The sequence below is a fragment of the Psammomys obesus genome, unplaced genomic scaffold (assembly GCF_907164565.1).
Source record: "Psammomys obesus unplaced genomic scaffold, mPsaObe1.curated_primary_1811, whole genome shotgun sequence".
Taxonomy (NCBI): Eukaryota; Metazoa; Chordata; class Mammalia; order Rodentia; family Muridae; genus Psammomys; species Psammomys obesus.
Window position 1 is genome coordinate 5840095 of NW_026596466.1, and position 19260 is coordinate 5859354.

Genomic DNA, 19260 nt, shown 5'->3' on the forward strand with positions numbered 1-19260 from the left:
GTATTGGAACTATCAAATGACTGAGCTGCTGTAGAAAGCAGTTAGTTAGATCTATGCAGGCATCAATCTATGAGCCATCAATTTTTATTGGCAAATCAGAAATGCCCAAAAAGATGGTATCAGAATGTCTTATCATTATTACCTAGAAAATAAAATTGTTACCATTATGGAGAAGAATACAGACACAATATTGATGCTGAAAACCTATTAAAGTGTTTTCTGAATTGCAGTGAATTTTCAGCTTCTTGAAATAGGGTGTTAATTATATCATGTGTTCCTTTGTCCTATTTCATTGATCTATATAACTGTCACTTGTCCAACTTACTTGTTGGCATAAAGACAGTGAACTAGTACTGAAGTGCATGAAGGATTCTAAAAAGCTACTAGAAAAGTTTAGTGTGATGTATGTGTTAATTATATTGAGTGGCACTGACAACATATATAAAAATATAGAATATATAGATACTATGTTAAGTACAACTCCATAAATTTTAAAAAGCTGAATGCATATAAAGTAGCAGCAAACATATCAGTCTTTAATAGGTGAAATAAAAAATAAAATAATTCATTAGTTAATCATTAGTCTTAATAATTTAGACAAGAATTTCTTATAAAAATGAAATACAGTAAAGATAATCAATTTAAACAGCAAAATTTAATAAAATTGAAAATAAGCACATCACAAAAATAATCAGCAATACCAAATGTTGGTTAAGCAAATAATAGAACAGAAAGGGCTGTGATAAAGACAATTTTAAAATCTCACAGGATACTAAATAAGTGGAATGCATCCATGTAGATAAACACTCATGTTTTATGACATGAGTGCCCTATGAAAGAAACAGCCAACATAGTCATGACACCGTGAAAACATATTATTCGTATAGAAACCTGGATGGTGCAGTGCACTGTGCCTACATGCTAGGAGTTAAAATCCCGCCATATATGGAGTCCAGTGCTATCATATGAGCACGTTACGATGCTTTAACAACCTGCACAACCTTATTAAGATTTGAATTAATATATATCCTTACCTTTCACATAGAAAAATGAGGAGGGAGGGGATGCTGAGGCTAGAATGCACAACAGTTTGTTCCCTTTCAAAATGAAAATGCTGAGTCAATGGAGGATACTTGTGGCTAAAGTGTTGACCCTTCTTTACTTTTATAAAATGTATGTGAAGATAAATGAAAACTATAAAAATTGTTATGAAGATTTTCTTCCAAACTTGCCTAAAGCCATTATTAAAAAAAAAAAGTATTTAAAATGTAATAATATTAAAACTATTCATTAGATTATATAATTCACAATTCACAGGAAAAAGAGATTACACATCAGGAGAAACCACTTAGATTAATGACTGTGTTTTGTTTTATTCTCTATATAGTCCTGGCTGTTCTAGAACTCACTTTGTAGACCAGGCTGGACTGAAAATTACAGAGATCTGCCTGCCTCTGTCTCCTAAATGCTGGGATTAAAACACGGGCTACCATGCCCTTTCAATTACTTTGAAAATAAAAGGAAATACTAGACAGCCCAGAACAAAAAAATACGACAGAGATTTGAATGGCCACATGATAGAACACATTCATAGATAAGTGTTCAATATCGTAAGTTATACTCAACCTGTTTAGAGAAACAAAATCAGTGCAGCAGTACAAATTAACTAGAGGCATGGGCTGGAGAGATGGCTCAGTTAAGAGTGCTTGTTCCTGCACAAGAGCTAGGCTCCGTTCTTAGCATCCATGTTACTCACAACCATCTGAACTCTAGTTCCATGGGATCCAACATCTTCTGGTATCTGCAGGTAGCAAACACGTATGTGGTGTATGCACATAACGGCAAACAAAAAACACACACACACACACACATTTTATGATCTTTTCTAAAAGGATAGTATCAACAGACATACTAACGGGGTGGGGTGATTCTCACAGGTCCCAATTTTGGACAGAGGATGACAGATAACTAAGAAATGCTGAGAACAGGAGAAATAGTCTTCCCTAATGAGAACGTACCAATTGGTTATTTAATGCCCTGAAATCACACTCCTACACGTAACGCTACGCAGACTGAACAGGTTGTATTTATGTATTTAGGAATATATTCACATACATCAACAGCAAAAATTAAGGAAAAAGAGACCATGAATTTTGGAGAGCAAGGAGTACATGGGAAGGGCTGGAGGCAGGAAAGGGAAGAGAGAAAATAATGTAATATTTTAACTTGGAAAATATCTTTAAAAACCCTACTTGAAAAGTTCGAGTAACTGAATATTCATGAATAAAAAATTAAATATAAAAATATTATCCATTTAGTAAAATTTGTGGATGAATAAATTTGATATTCTCTTACTACTGACACAACACATAAATTAGTATCCATGTGCATGATTATAATACAAGAGAATACAACAATGTTGGTTCAAAAAGTTAGAACCCCAGGAGTACAGAAAAAAAGTCACAAAATAAGTTCATGTTGATGATCCCAGGTATACACTGGCAGTGTTCAATGGAACATTTCAGTTTATTTACAAATTGTTCAACTAGACTGTAGGAATCAGTCCCACTTATCTACAATGTATTTCTTTCCAAGAGTTCCACCACAACTGCAAACTCCTCTCCCTGCAATTAAAATACCCGTGATTAAAATACTTCCCAACTGGAGTAGTTTGTACAGTCTGATATTTGGAGAAGAGCCAAAATCCTGCTTGTTACCTAACTCAGCACCTTCCAATACTTCTTTAATGGGTATGTCAGACAGATATGCTAATTTCTGATCATCTATCTATTCTGACTTTTTCAGAATACTGGTCCTTATTTAAAATTTGGAATAACATCCAGCACACTCATTTAAGTGGGTATTTGTTTAAAAATTCAGTTTTTAGTCACTTCAGTAAGTAGTGAGGTTTTTGTTCTCTGGGTAAGATAAGTGAATGCTTAATTTCAAAAGACCGTCTAAATATTTTGCGCATATCCTTGACTCTTATTAATCCTATGGGACTCACAGACTAACTAACTCTAATTCGCCTATCATAAAATTATTTTCGTTTCTACTTCATGCCTGTATTTTGCTGTTATGAACTGGAATATAAATATCTGTATTTTCCAATGGTCTTAGGAGTCCCCGTGAAAGGGTCATTCTATTTCTTTAAGTATAGCCTGCAATTTCCCTTTTAAGGCTCCGAGTTTGTTTACTCATGGCCCATGAGAATGTTACAGGACACACATGGATGGCAGGTGAATGGTGATGCTCTCTCAGAATTCTTGTTAAACCGAGCCAACTTCTTTCTTTAGTACAGATGTAAACCATGTTTAGTCTTGAGTTTACAGTGTGTGCACACAAAAACACACACCCACACATAATTGTCCATTCTTCTAGTCCCATCCAAAACCCTCTTCTGACCCAGATGTGTAATGTCTGCATCTTTGAAAACCTAAGAAGTCAACAGTGCAAGCTGTAGCGTAATGCAGTTCTAGCCCTGGGAGACAGTGACTCCTACCTCCCCATTCCTACTCTAAACTACATCAGTCTATCAAAACCCCCCTCACATCAATGCTGCCATACACTCAGCTACTTGTCCTATTTCCAGGACCTTCTGTAGTCAGATATGTGTGGAAACAGTGTGGTTATATGCCAAGCTCTGGCTCTAGAAGAAAAACATGGGGACTGGTCATAAACGCGAATCTATGAACACAGGCTGGAGACACGTGGGACACTTAGGACACTTGCTACCTTTCATCTACCCACACCTGAAACTAATGGCAAGCTAGGGAAAACCTCATGCTGCTGTGCAGTCAGGAACCTTAACAGCTGGGTGTTTTGAATCTTGTCAAGATTATGTCACTCTGATAAAGCAGAAGATATGCACCCAGCTCATAATTTCAGATTTGAGACGCTTCTGAAGGACTTTCTATGTGCTGAGACTTTGAGACTTCTTCTCAAGCCTCAGCCAGACTCTGTCCCAAGGATCTGACTCCACAATCACTCAACACCCACAGTCATTCACAAACATCCAGAGTAACCGGTGAGAAAGGCGAAACGTAATGGGATGGCAATGTGCCATCAGGTAGCAGTGATGAATGCATATGCCTGGGCACCCACCCAAGGCCCAGGAGGCTGCTGAACTGACAACTCATTAACTGGCTTCCAGGATGCTCTTGGGATGTCCCACTTAAGAGTTACTAGAACCCTTAGCTGTATCTCCCTGACCTTCTCACTCTACTGAGTCAGGGTGAATTACTAAGATTATTTTTTAATCAGTGTCTCCGAGCATGTAAGTTTCTTGCACTATCTACTTTCCTTAATGTAGTATCACTAAGTACCATGGGGAGGGGGAAATTCCAGGCTGGATTTAGAGGCTATACCAGCGAATGAGAATCACTCAAGTTCCTCGGGCTCCAACCTACCAGAACAACACTCACCTTGTGTGGCCACTGCCTCATCCTGACTGAGGGTTCATCTAAGGGTGACCCTATGTTGCTATAAATTCCTTCCCAGGGGGAGACATAAGCAATGTCTATCTCTTCTCCTAAGGTCCGAAGACAGAGACATGATTCCATCAAAGGTCACAAATAAACCAGTGAGTTTATTTGGCTTCTTACAGAGCTTGAGGGTTACTTACAAGGGTGTGGGTACTCTACCCGCAGTGGGCTGCATCTGGAAATCCTTACCCAATAGGAATGTGGCTTTTCCAAAACAGCACAGATGGAGGATGTGGCCCCTTCCCTAGTCTTCCCTGGCATCCACGTACACACACATATAAATATGTATGCATCAACACACACACACATCCATACACATACTCACTCTAAATCTTTTCCCCAGGCAGTCTGCAGAGCTTCCAGTTGTAGGGAGCAGTTGGACACTGGGAAGGGGAGAAGAGGGTGTAAACCATCAACAGGCTCAGCTGGGATGAGCTTTTGAAAGGGGCACAGCTGAATTCCCCGAAATGGCAGTTCCCTGGCTGAGAGAACAGTCACTCATGATAACATTATTAAGATTCTCTTCTGCCAGAGTCAGAAAATGGAAGTGAAGACTGTTCTCCCTTCGGCCACTAACAGCAGGGTATAAAGCTCACCAAGTAAAATGGTGCAGGAGCACTCATCACTGAGCTCAGATAGGATATTTGATCCTGGCTCTAACACTCACTTGATTTGTTATATTAGGCCTGGGTCTAGACTCCCTTCTGTATCTGCAAAGTGTGGTACAATCCTCATGTACCTGTCTCTCCTGTGCTCCTAAGCTGATATAATATCACTACTCTTAATTATCCCTTCTTTGAGGATGATCAGGAAATAAGCACTATTTCTTGACTCCTATGTCAGTGACTGTCAGATTAAACCGACCTTATCAGAAGATTCGCCATCTTTTCTCTTGCCAGATGAGAATCAGAGAACACAGATCACCAACGACTTTAGCAGTTCTACAAGATGCCAGTGCCTCCTACCAGGTACAAATGCCCTTACAACACTCTAGGCCCAACCAGAGCGGGAGAGGATCTGATGTTTCTAGTCTTGGATATCTATGTCTCAGTGAGCATGGACCATAAGCAAGTAGCAGTATACACGACAAATTTGTTATTTGCACAAAGTCTATGACTTTTCTGATGCGGAATGTGATCTGACTTATTAACATTTTCCTATGTTCTTTTCCTAGGTCCCTTAAATGTTTGTTTCCTAAGGTTAGCACATATACAGTATTCTACACTAGGACATGTTTTTGATTTTAAGCATTCTCAGGGTTCTTCAATGCAGATATACTCATGTCAACTGAGACTTGACTTACCATTAAAACCTTTTGGCTTTTAAATTCATAAGCTTCTTCACATGTATGAGTTACTTACTCTGAAATAACTATAGTAGAGCTTTCCTGTGCTCTTTCCAGATACAAATGTCTCACAATATGGGTTTTCTGATGTTGAAAAAGGTCTCCCTCATGGCAGTTTTCACGTGTCATCATTCTACAGGTACTCTTTAATGTCAAGTGATCCTGGCTGACTGCGAGCTTTCTTTCCTCTTCTACATTATTAGTGTGTCTCATCTGAGTTCACTCATATTGAACGATGTATGAGTTATGAAATCAAGTTTTCCTGCATTATGTATATCTATAGGACTTCTCAGCTCTAAGAAGTCCATGGTATGGAGTGAAGACTGATTTATAGTGGAGAGTTTTTCTTCATTCTTTATAGCCACAGGGTTCCTCACTTGCATGACATTTCTGATGTTGACTGGGCTGTGAGTTGCAGGAAAATGCTTTTCTCTACTCTTTGTATTAGTATCATGTGTATGAGTGCCCAAATGTCGGGCAAGTCCTGATTTGCAGAAAAAAGCTTTTCTGCAGTCTTTACACTCATAGGGCTTCTCACCTGTATGGATTCTATGATGGAGGGTTAAGTGGGACTTACGACAGAAACATTTGCCACATTCTTTACACTCATAGGGCTTCTCGCCAGTGTGAGTTCTATGATGAGCAGTGAGCTCTGACTTGGAGGAGAAAGCTTTCCTGCACTCTTCACACTCATAAGGCTTCTCACCTGTGTGAATTCTATGGTGGCGAGTTAACTGTGACTTATAGAAGAAAGCTTTACCACATTCTTTACATTCATAGGGCTTCTCACCTGTATGAGTTCTCTGATGTTCGGTCAAGGTTGACTTATAATAGAAAGATTTCAGACACTCCTTACACTCATAGGGCTTTTCACCTGTATGTATTTTTTGATGTACACGCAGGGTTGACTTGCAGTAAAAAGCTTTGCCACATTCTTCACACTGATAGGGCTTCTCCCCAGTGTGAGTTCTATGATGGGAAGTGAGCTCTGACTTGGAGGAGAACCCTTTCCTGCACTCTTCACACTCATAAGGCTTCTCACCTGTGTGAGTTCTATGGTGGCGAGTTAAGTTTGACTTGTAGAAGAAAGCTTTGCCACATTCTTTACACACATAAGGCTTCTCACCTGTATGAATTCGCTGATGTTCGGTGAGGGTTGACTTATAATAGAAAGCTTTCCAACATTCCTTACATTCGTATGGCTTCTCACCCCTGTGAGTTTTCTGATGTACTGTAAGGGTTGACTTACGATAGAAAGCTTTCCCACACTCTTCACATTCATGGGGTTTCTCCCCGGTATGAATTCTATGATGCACAGCGAGTTCTGACTTGGAGGGGAAAGCTTTCCTGCATTCTGTACACTGATAGATCTTCAATCTTGTACGAGTTCTCTGATGGTCAGAGAGCGCTGACTTAGAATGAAAAGCTCTCTGACATTCCTTCCATTCGTAGGGTTTCACACTTGAACAATACTCCTGCTGCTTGCCCGGCTGCTGCGATGTCAGAGTAACCATTTTCATACATGGTTTACATTCATAGGGTTTTGTACCTTGATGGAGTGCCAGTTGAACCTTCATTTCTGCCTTGAAACAAAAGAACTTGTCAAGGTTTTATATCAAAGGGTATTTTTTTTCTAGCATGTACTTACTAATGGTCTGTGAGGATAACCTCTTATCCTTACAAAAAAGTTTTACAGAAAGTACTTTCCCAATATTTTCCCCATTGTGCAATTTGCCACTTATAACAAACATTTTTTTCTACTATTTTTAATTGCACATATGTGTAGGGGTATGTGCATTCAGATGCAGGTGCCCACGGAGGCCAGTGGTGTCACGTTCCCCTGTAGCTGGAGTTCTAGGGGTTGCATGACGTGTGTTAGGAACCTAACTCGTCCTGGGTGAAAGCAGCTCATGTTCTTAATGGCTCAGCTACCTCTCAGCTCCATACGTTAGCATGTTCTTCTGAGTCTGTTACATGCAGTACTTTCCTTACACGAGATATGTTTTGCACAGTTGGTGTTACACAAAGATTTTCAATGCATGAAACTGTGAAACATTTTATGTATCAATAATATTGTTTTTGTAAAGATGTATATCCCTGGTCAAATACACTAAACATCATAATGTGAACTTTCAAGCTTGTTAGGGAAACTAAGGTGCTCAGAGTGCCAGAGAGGCTTACCAGTTATAGTATCAAGTTCTTTACTATTTGCACCACATTAGGCTCACTATGGAGGCGTTCTCCACAGGTTAAGCTCTGAAAAAACGTTTGTGAGCAGTTATAGTCCTTATGTCCAGGTTCAACATGTTCATGTTTACCTACTTCAAGCATCTCTTTGTTTGACAGATTCCCGCTGACACTTCCCAACGGCCAGATGTGACTCTCTGGATTTCCCAGGCAAGTTTTATCTGGAGCATACACTTCAAGAACACCTGAAACAATATTAAATACATCTAACACACTGTTTATCCAGTTAAAATATAATCGTGAAGTTTCTTCACAAGTCTTCAGCTTAAGGGAAGTTTTACAGGAACAGGTAAGTCAGTGCTAAGTCATGTTTCTCCGCTGCTTTTACTCTTATGAAATACATGGAAAAAAGTTATTCACCTACTTAATTTTTACTGCTTATGTTAACCTGAACTCCATCCCTCTATTACCTTAATTGTACACACACCATCTACAATCACATCTCTCTCATTAAGTGAGGTGGGAAGATTTTCTTTCTCTAGCTACTCACATGATACACTTTCTATATTCTGTGTTAGGAGCAAGACTCTGACACTGGGCATTCATGTATTAGCATAAAAAATTGATCTGCATCCCATCCTTAAACTTCCAATGCTTTCCTAATTAAAAAAATATTTTGCAGTTGTATTTTTAGGACACCAATTTTCAAATTTCTTTCTCCATCCTATTCACACTTTCAAGTGTTCAATTCACATTCACATATGTATTTAATTCATTTCTTCTTCTTCTTCTTCTTCTTCTTATTATTATTATTATTATTATTACTATTATTATTATTATTATTATATTTGAGGCAAGATTCCCTTGTGTAGCCCTGGCTGTCCTGGAACACAGAGATCTGCCTGCATCTGCCTCCTGAGTGCTGGGATCAAAGATGTGTATCACCATCACACAGCCCCAGTAAGTTCAAAATTTTTAAAAACAATAATCACAGCATTAAACTAAAATAAATGAATACTTTTTCCACAGATGTCTTTACCCTAATGAATTTTCTATAATAAAACTCCATCTGTTTTTTTCTTCCCCTCCTCAAGGTAAAAATTCCTCATGTCTCTTATCTCACTGTGGTATATTACATCACCATTTCACTTTTCTCTTACTGAATGTAAGCCCTTCAAGAAGAAATACATTTGAACATAAATTACTTCTAACAAACTTTCAGATCAAGACCAAGCACTGATCTACGGAAACCTTCAATATAAAAGAAAGTAGGAATGACAATTAAGAATTCAAATGAAATATTCAGGCAAAGTATCTAACTGACAAATGTACACAGAAGATGGGGTGGTGAGGCATGCCGGTTGTAGGAGGTGGGGAGAAAAGTGTAAGGAGCTTGACCCGGTCCTGTCTACAAAGCAAGTGTGAGGGAAGGCTGGGCAATGTTAGACAATATCTGAGAAACCTATAAAAGATCAGTTTCTCATGTTGGTTTTTGTTGTTGTTTTAGCAAACTTATGAAAAAAGACTTTAACAACAAAATGGAGATGGAGACAGAGACCCCATGTGAAACCGCATAAAGCCAATGACTGACAGACGAAGGAGCTGTCGCCTGGACTAATACTGCAATGTTGGTCAAGAAAGCTCAACACGAGCAGTTCACTGTGAGGAGTCATCCCTGCTGATGTCCCTCCCCAGTTCATGGTCACTGACCTGGGAGATTCCAGAGTGAAGCCTCTCCTATACTCCACGGCCCAAATCCATGCTCCAACCTGAAGATCAGCTCAGGTTTAGTAACACAGTGCCCTGTAAATGGAAAATGCACATAACTATTCCCAAGTAGGAAATCCATTTCACTGATGGAACATGGCTGCTCCATCTGAGCTGTGCTATGAAGGGTAAACGAAGCTACATAGAAAAAAACTGAAAGGACTTGTAGGGGAAGAAAAAGAACAACAAACACAACAATAACAATAGCAAAAACCTAGAAGAAAACTAGAGAACACGTAGAGAACAGAAAGTTAAAAAACTAAAATACCCTGTACACAATCAGGCAACTGGCACAAAAAGAGACACAGACACACTGCAACAGAATGGACAGCCCCAAACAAAATCACACCTACTTAAGCTTATACTGAGGACTGAATATGCATTAGAAAGAATGGCTGCTCAAGTCACAGTTACAGTCTTTGATAACATCAGCAGGTACAGTCTAGCAGAAGCAAAGGAGGTCACAGGGAGGTACAAAGAAGGGCTGCTGGCATGGCAGAACCTTTCTTTGCTTTCTGTCAGCAGTGAGGTAAGCGGCATATCTTAGTTCTGTGTTCCCTGCCATGATGCTCTTCCTCACTATAGGACCAAAGTGACAAAGCCAAGTAAAATCTTAGAAAACTATGCGCCAAAATGAACATTTAAAAAAACAAATTCCCTCAGGGATTCTTTCAGAGTGAATGGAAAGCTGACTAATACAACTGACTTTCAACAAAGGATTCAAGACCTTATAACCAGGAGGGAAGTTCTGTAAGTCTTGCAGAGAAAGATGGACTAGTCAGGATGATGAAAGACAACCAACTCTAAACTTTACACAGAAATCAACTAAAACAGATCAAGTTCTGAGTGTACTAGCATATACCTGAGATAGAGCCAAGAGAATCAGAAGGTCAAGATCATTCTCTGCTACAAAGGTGTTCAAAGACAGCCTGAGAAAGTGCATTCCAAATGCCTAACAATGATAAAGAAAAACCAAAAGAAATTCAAAGGTTTAAATGTAACACCTGACATAATGATGTCCCTGGAATATACAACAAACCTTTGGTTCACAACCTGTGGGTCTCAACCCCTTTGGCAGTAGACAAACCCTCCTACAGGAGTTGCATATCAGGTATCCTGCCTATCAGATATTTACATTATAATTCATAACAGTAGCAAAACTACAGTTATGAAGTAGCAACAAAAATAATTTTTGGTTGGGGGAATGGTATTAAATGGTTGCAGCATTAGGAAGACTGAGAACCACTACAGAAAACACTTCAGGACAGTAAGGCAGAGAAAGGGTATTCTGATGTCTGCCAGATGCACAGCCATCAAAGCAAAATCAGCAAATGAAAAAACACCAGACTCAAAATCATCACATAGAAAAGGCCACATTGGCTGAGCTATGTTCCTCACCTGACTGCAGCCAGAAAGCAAAGGAAGGAGGTGCTGACATCCTAACACTCTTTCTTGGGAATCGCCTCACAAACAGAAACATGTGCCCAGGGACAGAGCTGGAGAGACACTGTGAAGCTACATCACTCTTTCTGAGCCCACAAAGAACACGCTATCTTAAAGCGGAAATACTGTTGACCCACAGGAGTGCTTGATACACAAATAGAGCAAGTACCTAGGTCTCTGACCATGGTAATGATGCCACTAACATGCCCTCAGAAGATTGTCACGGACCTTTCAAGAGGGGTTCTAATCCAGACCCCTTCTGCCCAAATGCATGTACCATAGAGGGCAAAACTGAGAAGAATGTGGGGTTTTCAGGGCTACCACCGTCTGAGAGTTACCCTACTGGAATAGATGGACATTTTCTTGGGTTACTGACTTCCTCCATAATGGGAATAAACACATGATTTCTTATGTCTACACAAGGAAGACACAAGATAAATGAACCACATATGTCACAAAAAGCACAATCTCACACGTCCTCATCATACTTGCCAGCTGAAGGTGATGTCAACGAAGTAGAGAAAATGGCAGTTATATGAGCAGATCATAGACAGACAGGTAGACAGTGGACGATTAGTATTTGTTCTTGGTACACAGCCATGGGACACAAAACTTATGTTTTATGGTGTGGTAATAAATATATTTGACAACAATTAATTCTTTCAAAACAGCTCTCAGGGAGAACGTAAATGTTCCTACTACACGCGCATTGCATCCACACTGGCAGATTTGACAACAGGCTTCGTCTGATCATCACATATTATCTATGTGTGGTGCAAAGCCACAGTTCTTCATACCCGTTCAGCATTTACACGGGCCAGCGAAATTGTGTCTCAACTTAGTACTAACAGCAACAATCCCAGTAGTTCTCAACCAAGAGGATAGTAATTGCCGAGAGCTGCCAGGGAATGGGACTCACCCAAGGACACCAGACTGCTGTAGGTCTCCAGCATCACGTCCCTGTAGAGGGTCCTCTGAGTAGCATCCAGCTCCTGCCACTCCTGCCAGGTGAAGTCCACAGCTACGTCCTCAAATGACACCAGCCCCTGCAACGACACACTTCATGTCAACCCAGGGTCTCAGCGCTGGAAACAGAGTCCATTTCCCTAGGTGTTTGTGTCTTGCCAGTGTCACACAGATGCTGGGGCGTGACTTGGATTCTGTATAGCAGGACAGTTTAAAATCAATATAAGTATCTTACTTCTGTATTAATGTAGTGAATTGAAGAAATTACAATTAAAGAGCTCTCCAAGAAATTACAATAGAAATGAAATTTGTAGCTGAGTCTGTGTTTGTAAGGTTTGCATTAAGGTTTGCAGTGAATTCTGCAAGCTCAGTGGTAAAAACACAAGAGTACATCTGTCAGGTCGGAACAGCACAGTGAAAAGGCAGATGCTGGGCTGGCGGCGTAGCACTGGGCTACAGTGCAGAAGGTACAGGGGTCTGGGCTCAAGCCCACGCTCCTATACAACAGATCTCACTGTTAAAAGATAGAGTAGATGGCACACATGACATACAGAGGGTCTTAAAATTATTTTTGCAAGAGAGGCTTCCTAACTATGCCATGACCAAATTATAACTCAGAAAGTCATACAATGAAGCCCAGGTTTGGGGCAGCAATCTTTGGGCCAGCACTTAGCCATGCTGCACTGGGTGACTGCACTGCAGCCTTTGCTGTAAACACACACCACGCCACCACACCATTCGACTTCCAGGAACACGGCCTGGAAAGATACTTTATACTTCACTGCCACTTCTGTGCACAGTTTCTCACTCTTATTAAAAGAATGACGTAATCATGGAAATGAAAGATTTTAAATATCTTCCCAACGTCATCCCTTTCTTTGAAACAGCATGTGTTTGACTTTTGTATTATATAAGCAAGCACATGCGTTTTTACTTGTGTGCAAAGTTCATTTCATCTTTTGCAACTGTAAAATTGTAAGGAACTACTTTAAAGTAAGTGTGTAAAATTATTAAACACAAATGTTTGATTTGCATTTCTATTTTATTAACTTCTATATAAGGGTTCACACACAGTTTCTCAGGCAAAAAGGAATCATAAGCACAAAGCATTTATATGGATTATTTCTCTCTTAAAAGCATCAATGAGCTACCCTCCATACACTGGGCAACTGGGAAAAGTCACAGCGATGAGTTCAAAAATGCTTAGACACACGAGCAAGAATTCAACTTGGATCATATGCTATACATGAGGAAAATGATTCCACGCTCCTGAGGTCATCGAGAGGGGGAAAGATAATAAGCATGCAATGAATACGTGGACCCTCCCACCTCCCTAGAAAACTGAGAAAAATCATGGTTTCATATACTGATTTCATATGCTAATATGCAAATACAAATATTTCCACTGGCTTAGCACCTAGTGGAGTGCAGTGGCACATGCCTGTAATCCCAGAACTCAGGGAGACAGAGGCACATGGATCTCTGTGAGTTTGAGGCCAGCCTGTGAGTCTAGGACAGCCAAGGCTACACAGAGAAACCCTGTCTCAGAAAGAGAGAGAGAAAAAGAGTTTAAAACTCCACACCATGTTTCTCTGGAGGGAGTCCCCACCATGGTCTGCTGCTGTTCTGACAGCTGAGCTTTCACTTGTCCCTCAAGGATAACAGAGAAACATAACGTAGTACCGTACCCTGTGGTCCCTGAATGGGAGTTTAGGCTTCTGCACCCCCACTGCTCGCCACACATCTCCAGGTGCACTAGCTGCTGCTCATGGAAGGAGTCCGCACTCACAGAATGCCTCAGCTTTAATCTGGGTATATTTGTGGGAATATATGCTAAACTTCAATGGTCTATGAACAAAGTGATCTGGCACATGCAAATCTCTCTAGGGTCCAGAAAACAACTGTCTAAAATCAAGCAATAACACCAAGAAGGATGACAAGACAGACTGCTGTCTAGTCCCTTTCTTTTGTACAGTGCGAACTGTAACAAACCTGGTCCAGAGTTGGATGTAGCGAGCGCATACTTCCTGCAGCTACAGTAAAGCTAAGAGAATGACCACCCACATCAAAGCAATGACAAATCACAAGGGTCAAATTACGACGGACATGGCAAAGAGGGAACTCTAGAGCTCTTCTGTTGATGTGTAAAATCAGTATTTATTTTATGAAGTAGTATTCACGCTCTGCAAAAATGTAAACACAGATCTTCCATACTATCCAACCACCACCATGGCTGGTGGTTGGATACGCAAGAGAAGTCTACATGTGAAGAGATGGTTCCACAGCCACACTTACTGCCAAGAATGCTAACAACTAACTGTCAGGACATGGCAGGACATGGCAGGACATGGCCCCTGCAGCCACCTGCTCCCAAAAGACCTAAAGCCCATATGAGACCGCCTGCTCATAGAGAAATGCAGGGCTGACAGTCAGTAGATACTCCAAGTGATCAGACATACGGCTTCTGTGGGCACAGGAGACCAGCAAGAACAGATGGTGGGTGGGGTCCATCACACTCTAAAGCTTGCTAGGGGACAGCTCAACACAATGTCACCAGATAAAGTTTCTGCCTGCGGGCATGCAGGAGAGAAACACAAGATCATTTACGTGGGCTCAAGTGGATCTCTCAGTCTTCCTCTCTTGTGATATGTTTATGAACAAAATTAAATACTTCAAATATCCACTGCTCCCAGGACTCAGGAGAAGACAAAACATGTCTGTTTTTTAATAAATCCTGGATCATATGGAACAAATAGCTCTCATCATACTATAGAAAAGAGATGATGATGAAGCTGAAGAGATGCTCAGTAGTTAAGGAGCAGTCACTGCTCTTGCAGAGGACTCAAGTTTAGTTACCAGCACCCACACAGCAACTTCAGTTCCAAGGAACCAGATGTCCTCTCCTGGCTTCTTGAGACTACTGCATTCATGCCATGCATATAAATTCTTAACAAGCAAAAAGGGATGGTGCTATTTAGTAACACTTACAGAAAAAAGACTAGAAATTGGCTGCCAGAGACACAGGTGTTGGAGGTCCTAGACAGGGTTCTGGATTTTCAAACTTGCTTCCACACAACGGAAAGGCTCAGTTTACCCCCAGGGAAGAGGTGAGGCAAGAGTTGGCCATCCATATCCTACGTCCTTCATCCCAGACATGGCAGTTGAAGCTGCTATGGAAACTGGGTCTTTCATGAACAGAAGCATGCTCCAGAAAGGGACAGCTGCTGAACAGCTGGCCCCTTACTTCCCTTCACTTCCGACCATTCGGGTCATGCCAGGTCTCCAGACACCATCCTTTCATATCTGGAAGTGGCTTTTCCAGAGGTGCTCCTGCTATCACAGCTTTTGGGAAAAGGGCAATCCTACACTACTGCCTGTAGGAGGAATTCCCTTCAGAGACCTCCTCCCACAGACCCTCACTTCCTCTCAGACCCTGCCTTCCCCCTACAGGTTCTCTTCTCTCAGAACCATTAGTAAATCATCTGTCTGCAGCCACCAAAGAACACGCGCACCACTTCTGCCAGCCATTTGAGGCCGACTGAAGCCAATGCACATGCTGCCTTCTCCCGTCCTGGAGGGCCAAGTCACTGGCCCAGGGAGTTGGGCAGTGATAGAATCACTTCCTACATACTACCCTTAGCCTCAGCTTCATGATAGGGGGAACAGCTTCAGAGTGCCCTTCTCCTGGTCTCTGGGTCCCAGAATGGATGGTCTGTAGGCACTAAAGCATCCTCTGGCCTTTCACAGCAATCCCATTTTGCTCTTGCTATGGCTGCAGGACAACAAAAAGAGGGTGACATCATTCTACAGAACAAAATCTTAAGACAGGATTGGCTTCTCTGAAGTCTCACAGGGAGATGACTGGGAATGGAACCTACCACACACGTCACACATACAAACCACTGAACTGGCTTGTATCTTTTTAAGTTATGGTTTCACTAAATTGACCAAGACCACCATGAACTCACTTTATAGTCTTCAAACTTGTATATCATATACATTTATATAATTTTTAAATGACCCCTGACTTTAGGTGTACTGGAGAGGGTTATGATACATATACAATATATATATAACATTTACTGGCCTGTACCACCAACCCTGCTGGCTTAGAGGTGAGATGTGAACCTAGATCTAAGGCTCCCTCTCCTGTCTGTCCTTACCAGAGCATGGAAGGAGACATCTCGAGAAGAAAAGAGGGAAGAGGTGAAGCTTCTATACATGGTTGTTCTTAGAATCCCACATTAAAAAATCCTACCAAATGGGGTCAAAGTCAACCAAGCTACCTTTCAGAGCAGGGTTGTTTCAGAGACTGAGACACAATAAAGACACAGAGACAGAGGGATGAGGACACAGTAAGAGACAGGGAGTTGGATATGGTGGCTCATGGCTAAAAAATCCCTAGGGATCAGAAAGCTACAGCAGAAGGATCATCATATGCTTAAGACCAGACCGGACTACAGAGTAAGACCCTGTCTGACAGATCAAACACAAACAACAAAAGAATCGCACAAACAGGGTAGAAAAGGAGGCATAGGTCAGAGGGGCAGATTGACAGATATGCATAAAAAGAACTGAGACCCACATATGCAGTGCTCAGATTTAGGGGGCAGCCCCCATTTCCTGTACCCTGAATCTCCTAACCCTACTCCATCTCCCATGAAGAAGACCAGTACCCATGGAAAATCTGGAAAGCCCGGTGCCTCTCTGCAATCGCTCTCTGTACATGCGTGCATGAGCCATGTCTCCAAGTACCTGGCTGGTTCTCTCACCCCACCCTGAGATCTGTCTGCAGGTCTCTCTATCTGCTCCTCTGACTCCAGTCCTCTTCTGCTCTGTGTTCCTTAATTTCCCCAGCACCACACTGTGGTACATGAGCTATTCCTGAGTGCCAGGGGCCCACCAGAAGAGAAGCATTCTGAGTTTCTCCTCATGCCCAAGTGAACGGGGTGGGGGTGGGGGAAGGGGTGGTGGCAGAGGTAGAGTAAAGGAAGAAGGGCAGCTGGTACCTGGGCTCCTGCCAAGTATCAGTGCCTGCCTTGGGGCCCTCTCATTACTTCCACAAATAGTTTAGAAGGCTGGCCTGTGTTCCCAGCTTAGGGAAGAGAGCTCGAGGCCAACTTGTGCTGCAGTTAAAACTCTGTCTAAAAAACAATAATAATAAAATCATAAAAACAGAGAGAGGCGCACAAGGCCCCATTTCTCCTTTTGAGGATGTGTAGGCAATTAATGGTCGTCTTGGCATTCAGCAGTGTAGATAATGGTGAGGCCGAAGCTCCTGTACTAACTCTCCTCCAAAGCACCTGTAAAAGTCAGGGGGCTGAGAGATGGCTCGGAGACTTAAAAGCACTGGCTGTTCCTCCAAAGGTCCTGAGTTCAATTCCCAGCCACCGTGTGGTGGCTCATCACCCTCTATAGAAAAATCTGGTGCCCCCTTCTGGTGTGCTGGCATACATGCAAGCAGAATGCTGTATAAATGATAAAATTAATAAATCTTAAAGTTTTTTTTAAAGTCAGGTGTCATTTAAACAAAAGAAAACGACAACCAAGAATAAGGGGAAGTACTGGGAAAGAGAAAGGGCATCCGTGGGGGTGGGGAAGGGACTGGGAGGTAGAGAGGCTGGATGAAGAAAAAAACATGACATGCGGCTGCGCTGCGCCACTAACGCATGACACTAAAAACGTGGGCTCACGGCAGCGCACTACCTTGCTGAATTCTTGTGTTCCATCTCCAGAAGCACAAAGAGAGGCAGAGCCGAGGGAGGAAATACAGCTCAGAGAAGTACCTACTCCAGGCCACCCTCCGGAGCCCGAGTGAACGCCGCACGGAGGAGACGTGCTGAGAGACGCAGAGACACTAGGGAAAGATGGGCCACAAGGGCAGAGGCGGAGGCGCGGGGGAAGGGGTCCGGGACAGGCTCCCCACAGGGGGTTCCCGCAATCAGAGGTTCACGAGGAGGCCAGGGGCAGCAGGCTGCAGGCGAACCCCGGGCACCCGGTGGCCCCGAGAGCGCGCGGGCGGCGCCCCTCAGGCTGGCCGCAGCCCCGCCGGATCGGGAGGCTGCGGGCCGCTCCGGGCCGCCACGGGGTCCCCACCCGGGCGCCGCCGTCCCTGCGGCCCCGCGTGCGCCGACGCCACAGCCTCCCCGGGCTGCAGCCGGGCACGCACGGGGCCCCGACGCGGGGCTGGGCCCGGGGACGCTGCCGCGGGTACACGCACCATCTCGGGACTCCGGGTGAGCGGCCCCCTCGCGGTGGGCGTCCGGGCACCGGCGAGTCACACGGCGACAGAGACCAGGCGCAATCCAGAAGGCAGAGAGGCGAGAAGAAAAGCGGCCGCAGACGCCAAGATGGCGGGTCAGCAACAGCGGACACAGGGCTGAAGGCCCGCCCCCTCTTCTCCGTCCGTGTGTCTGATTGGATAGCCTTCAGCCCAGCGCCTCTGATTGGTTAGTGCTTCAGGTCCCCCCTGAGTGACAGTTCTTGCTTCAACCCATAGGTGGATGAAGCCAGAATGACAAGGCCTTGCTCTCAAAGGTAAATTAAGGCAGGGCTTAAGTTATTTGTCTACATTTAACCTTGCAAATGAAGTGTGATATTCATGAATTGTATATAAATCTGTATACATTGTCGTGTCCTATGTATTACTTAGAAGAGCAAATTTAAATTGTTTTTTAGTATTCACTTAAAAAAAAGCACAAGCATTTGAATTTGGTTGTAAAAACTACCAGTTAAGACACCAATGCCATGTTTTTTACTGCTTACTTCAGGAAAAATCTGAAAAATATGTGTAATGCATCCCACATGCCTGCAAATTATTTTCATTCATTCTTGGGCCCAGCATGGTGGCAAAGGCCTTTAATCCCAGAACTCTGGAGGCAAAGGCAAATAGATCTCTGTGAGTTCATGGCCAGCTACAAACTGAGCTCAAGAACAGCCAGGGCTGTTATACAGAGAAATTCTGTACCAAAAATAAATAAACAAATAAAAATTTAAAAGATATTTACATTCTTTTTGGGTTTACAGTATTTTTTTTTTCAACACAGACAATAATCAAATGTCTGTGCT

At 42.5% G+C, this 19260-nt stretch overlaps 1 protein-coding gene across 2 annotated transcripts; it reads right to left on the minus strand.

Moving 5' to 3' along the window:
* Window positions 1–4568: 4568 nt before the first annotated feature.
* Window positions 4569–18556, minus strand: LOC129670088 (zinc finger protein OZF-like). 2 transcript variants are annotated; one of them, XM_055598511.1, is made up of 5 exons: window positions 18413–18556; window positions 12146–12272; window positions 9727–9819; window positions 8152–8261; window positions 4569–7412 (listed from the first exon to the last, which is right to left on the minus strand). In XM_055598511.1, exons 1-5 carry the CDS (start codon window positions 18413–18415, stop codon window positions 6039–6041), a joined length of 1707 nt encoding a protein of 568 aa, XP_055454486.1. In that variant the 5' UTR covers window positions 18416–18556; the 3' UTR covers window positions 4569–6038. The 2 variants fall into 2 exon arrangements, with proteins under 2 accessions (XP_055454486.1, XP_055454487.1); XM_055598512.1 differs by lacking the exons at window positions 9727–9819; window positions 12146–12272; window positions 18413–18556 and having other exon boundaries at window positions 4569–7408; window positions 8152–8210.
* Between the last annotated feature and the right edge of the window lie 704 nt (window positions 18557–19260).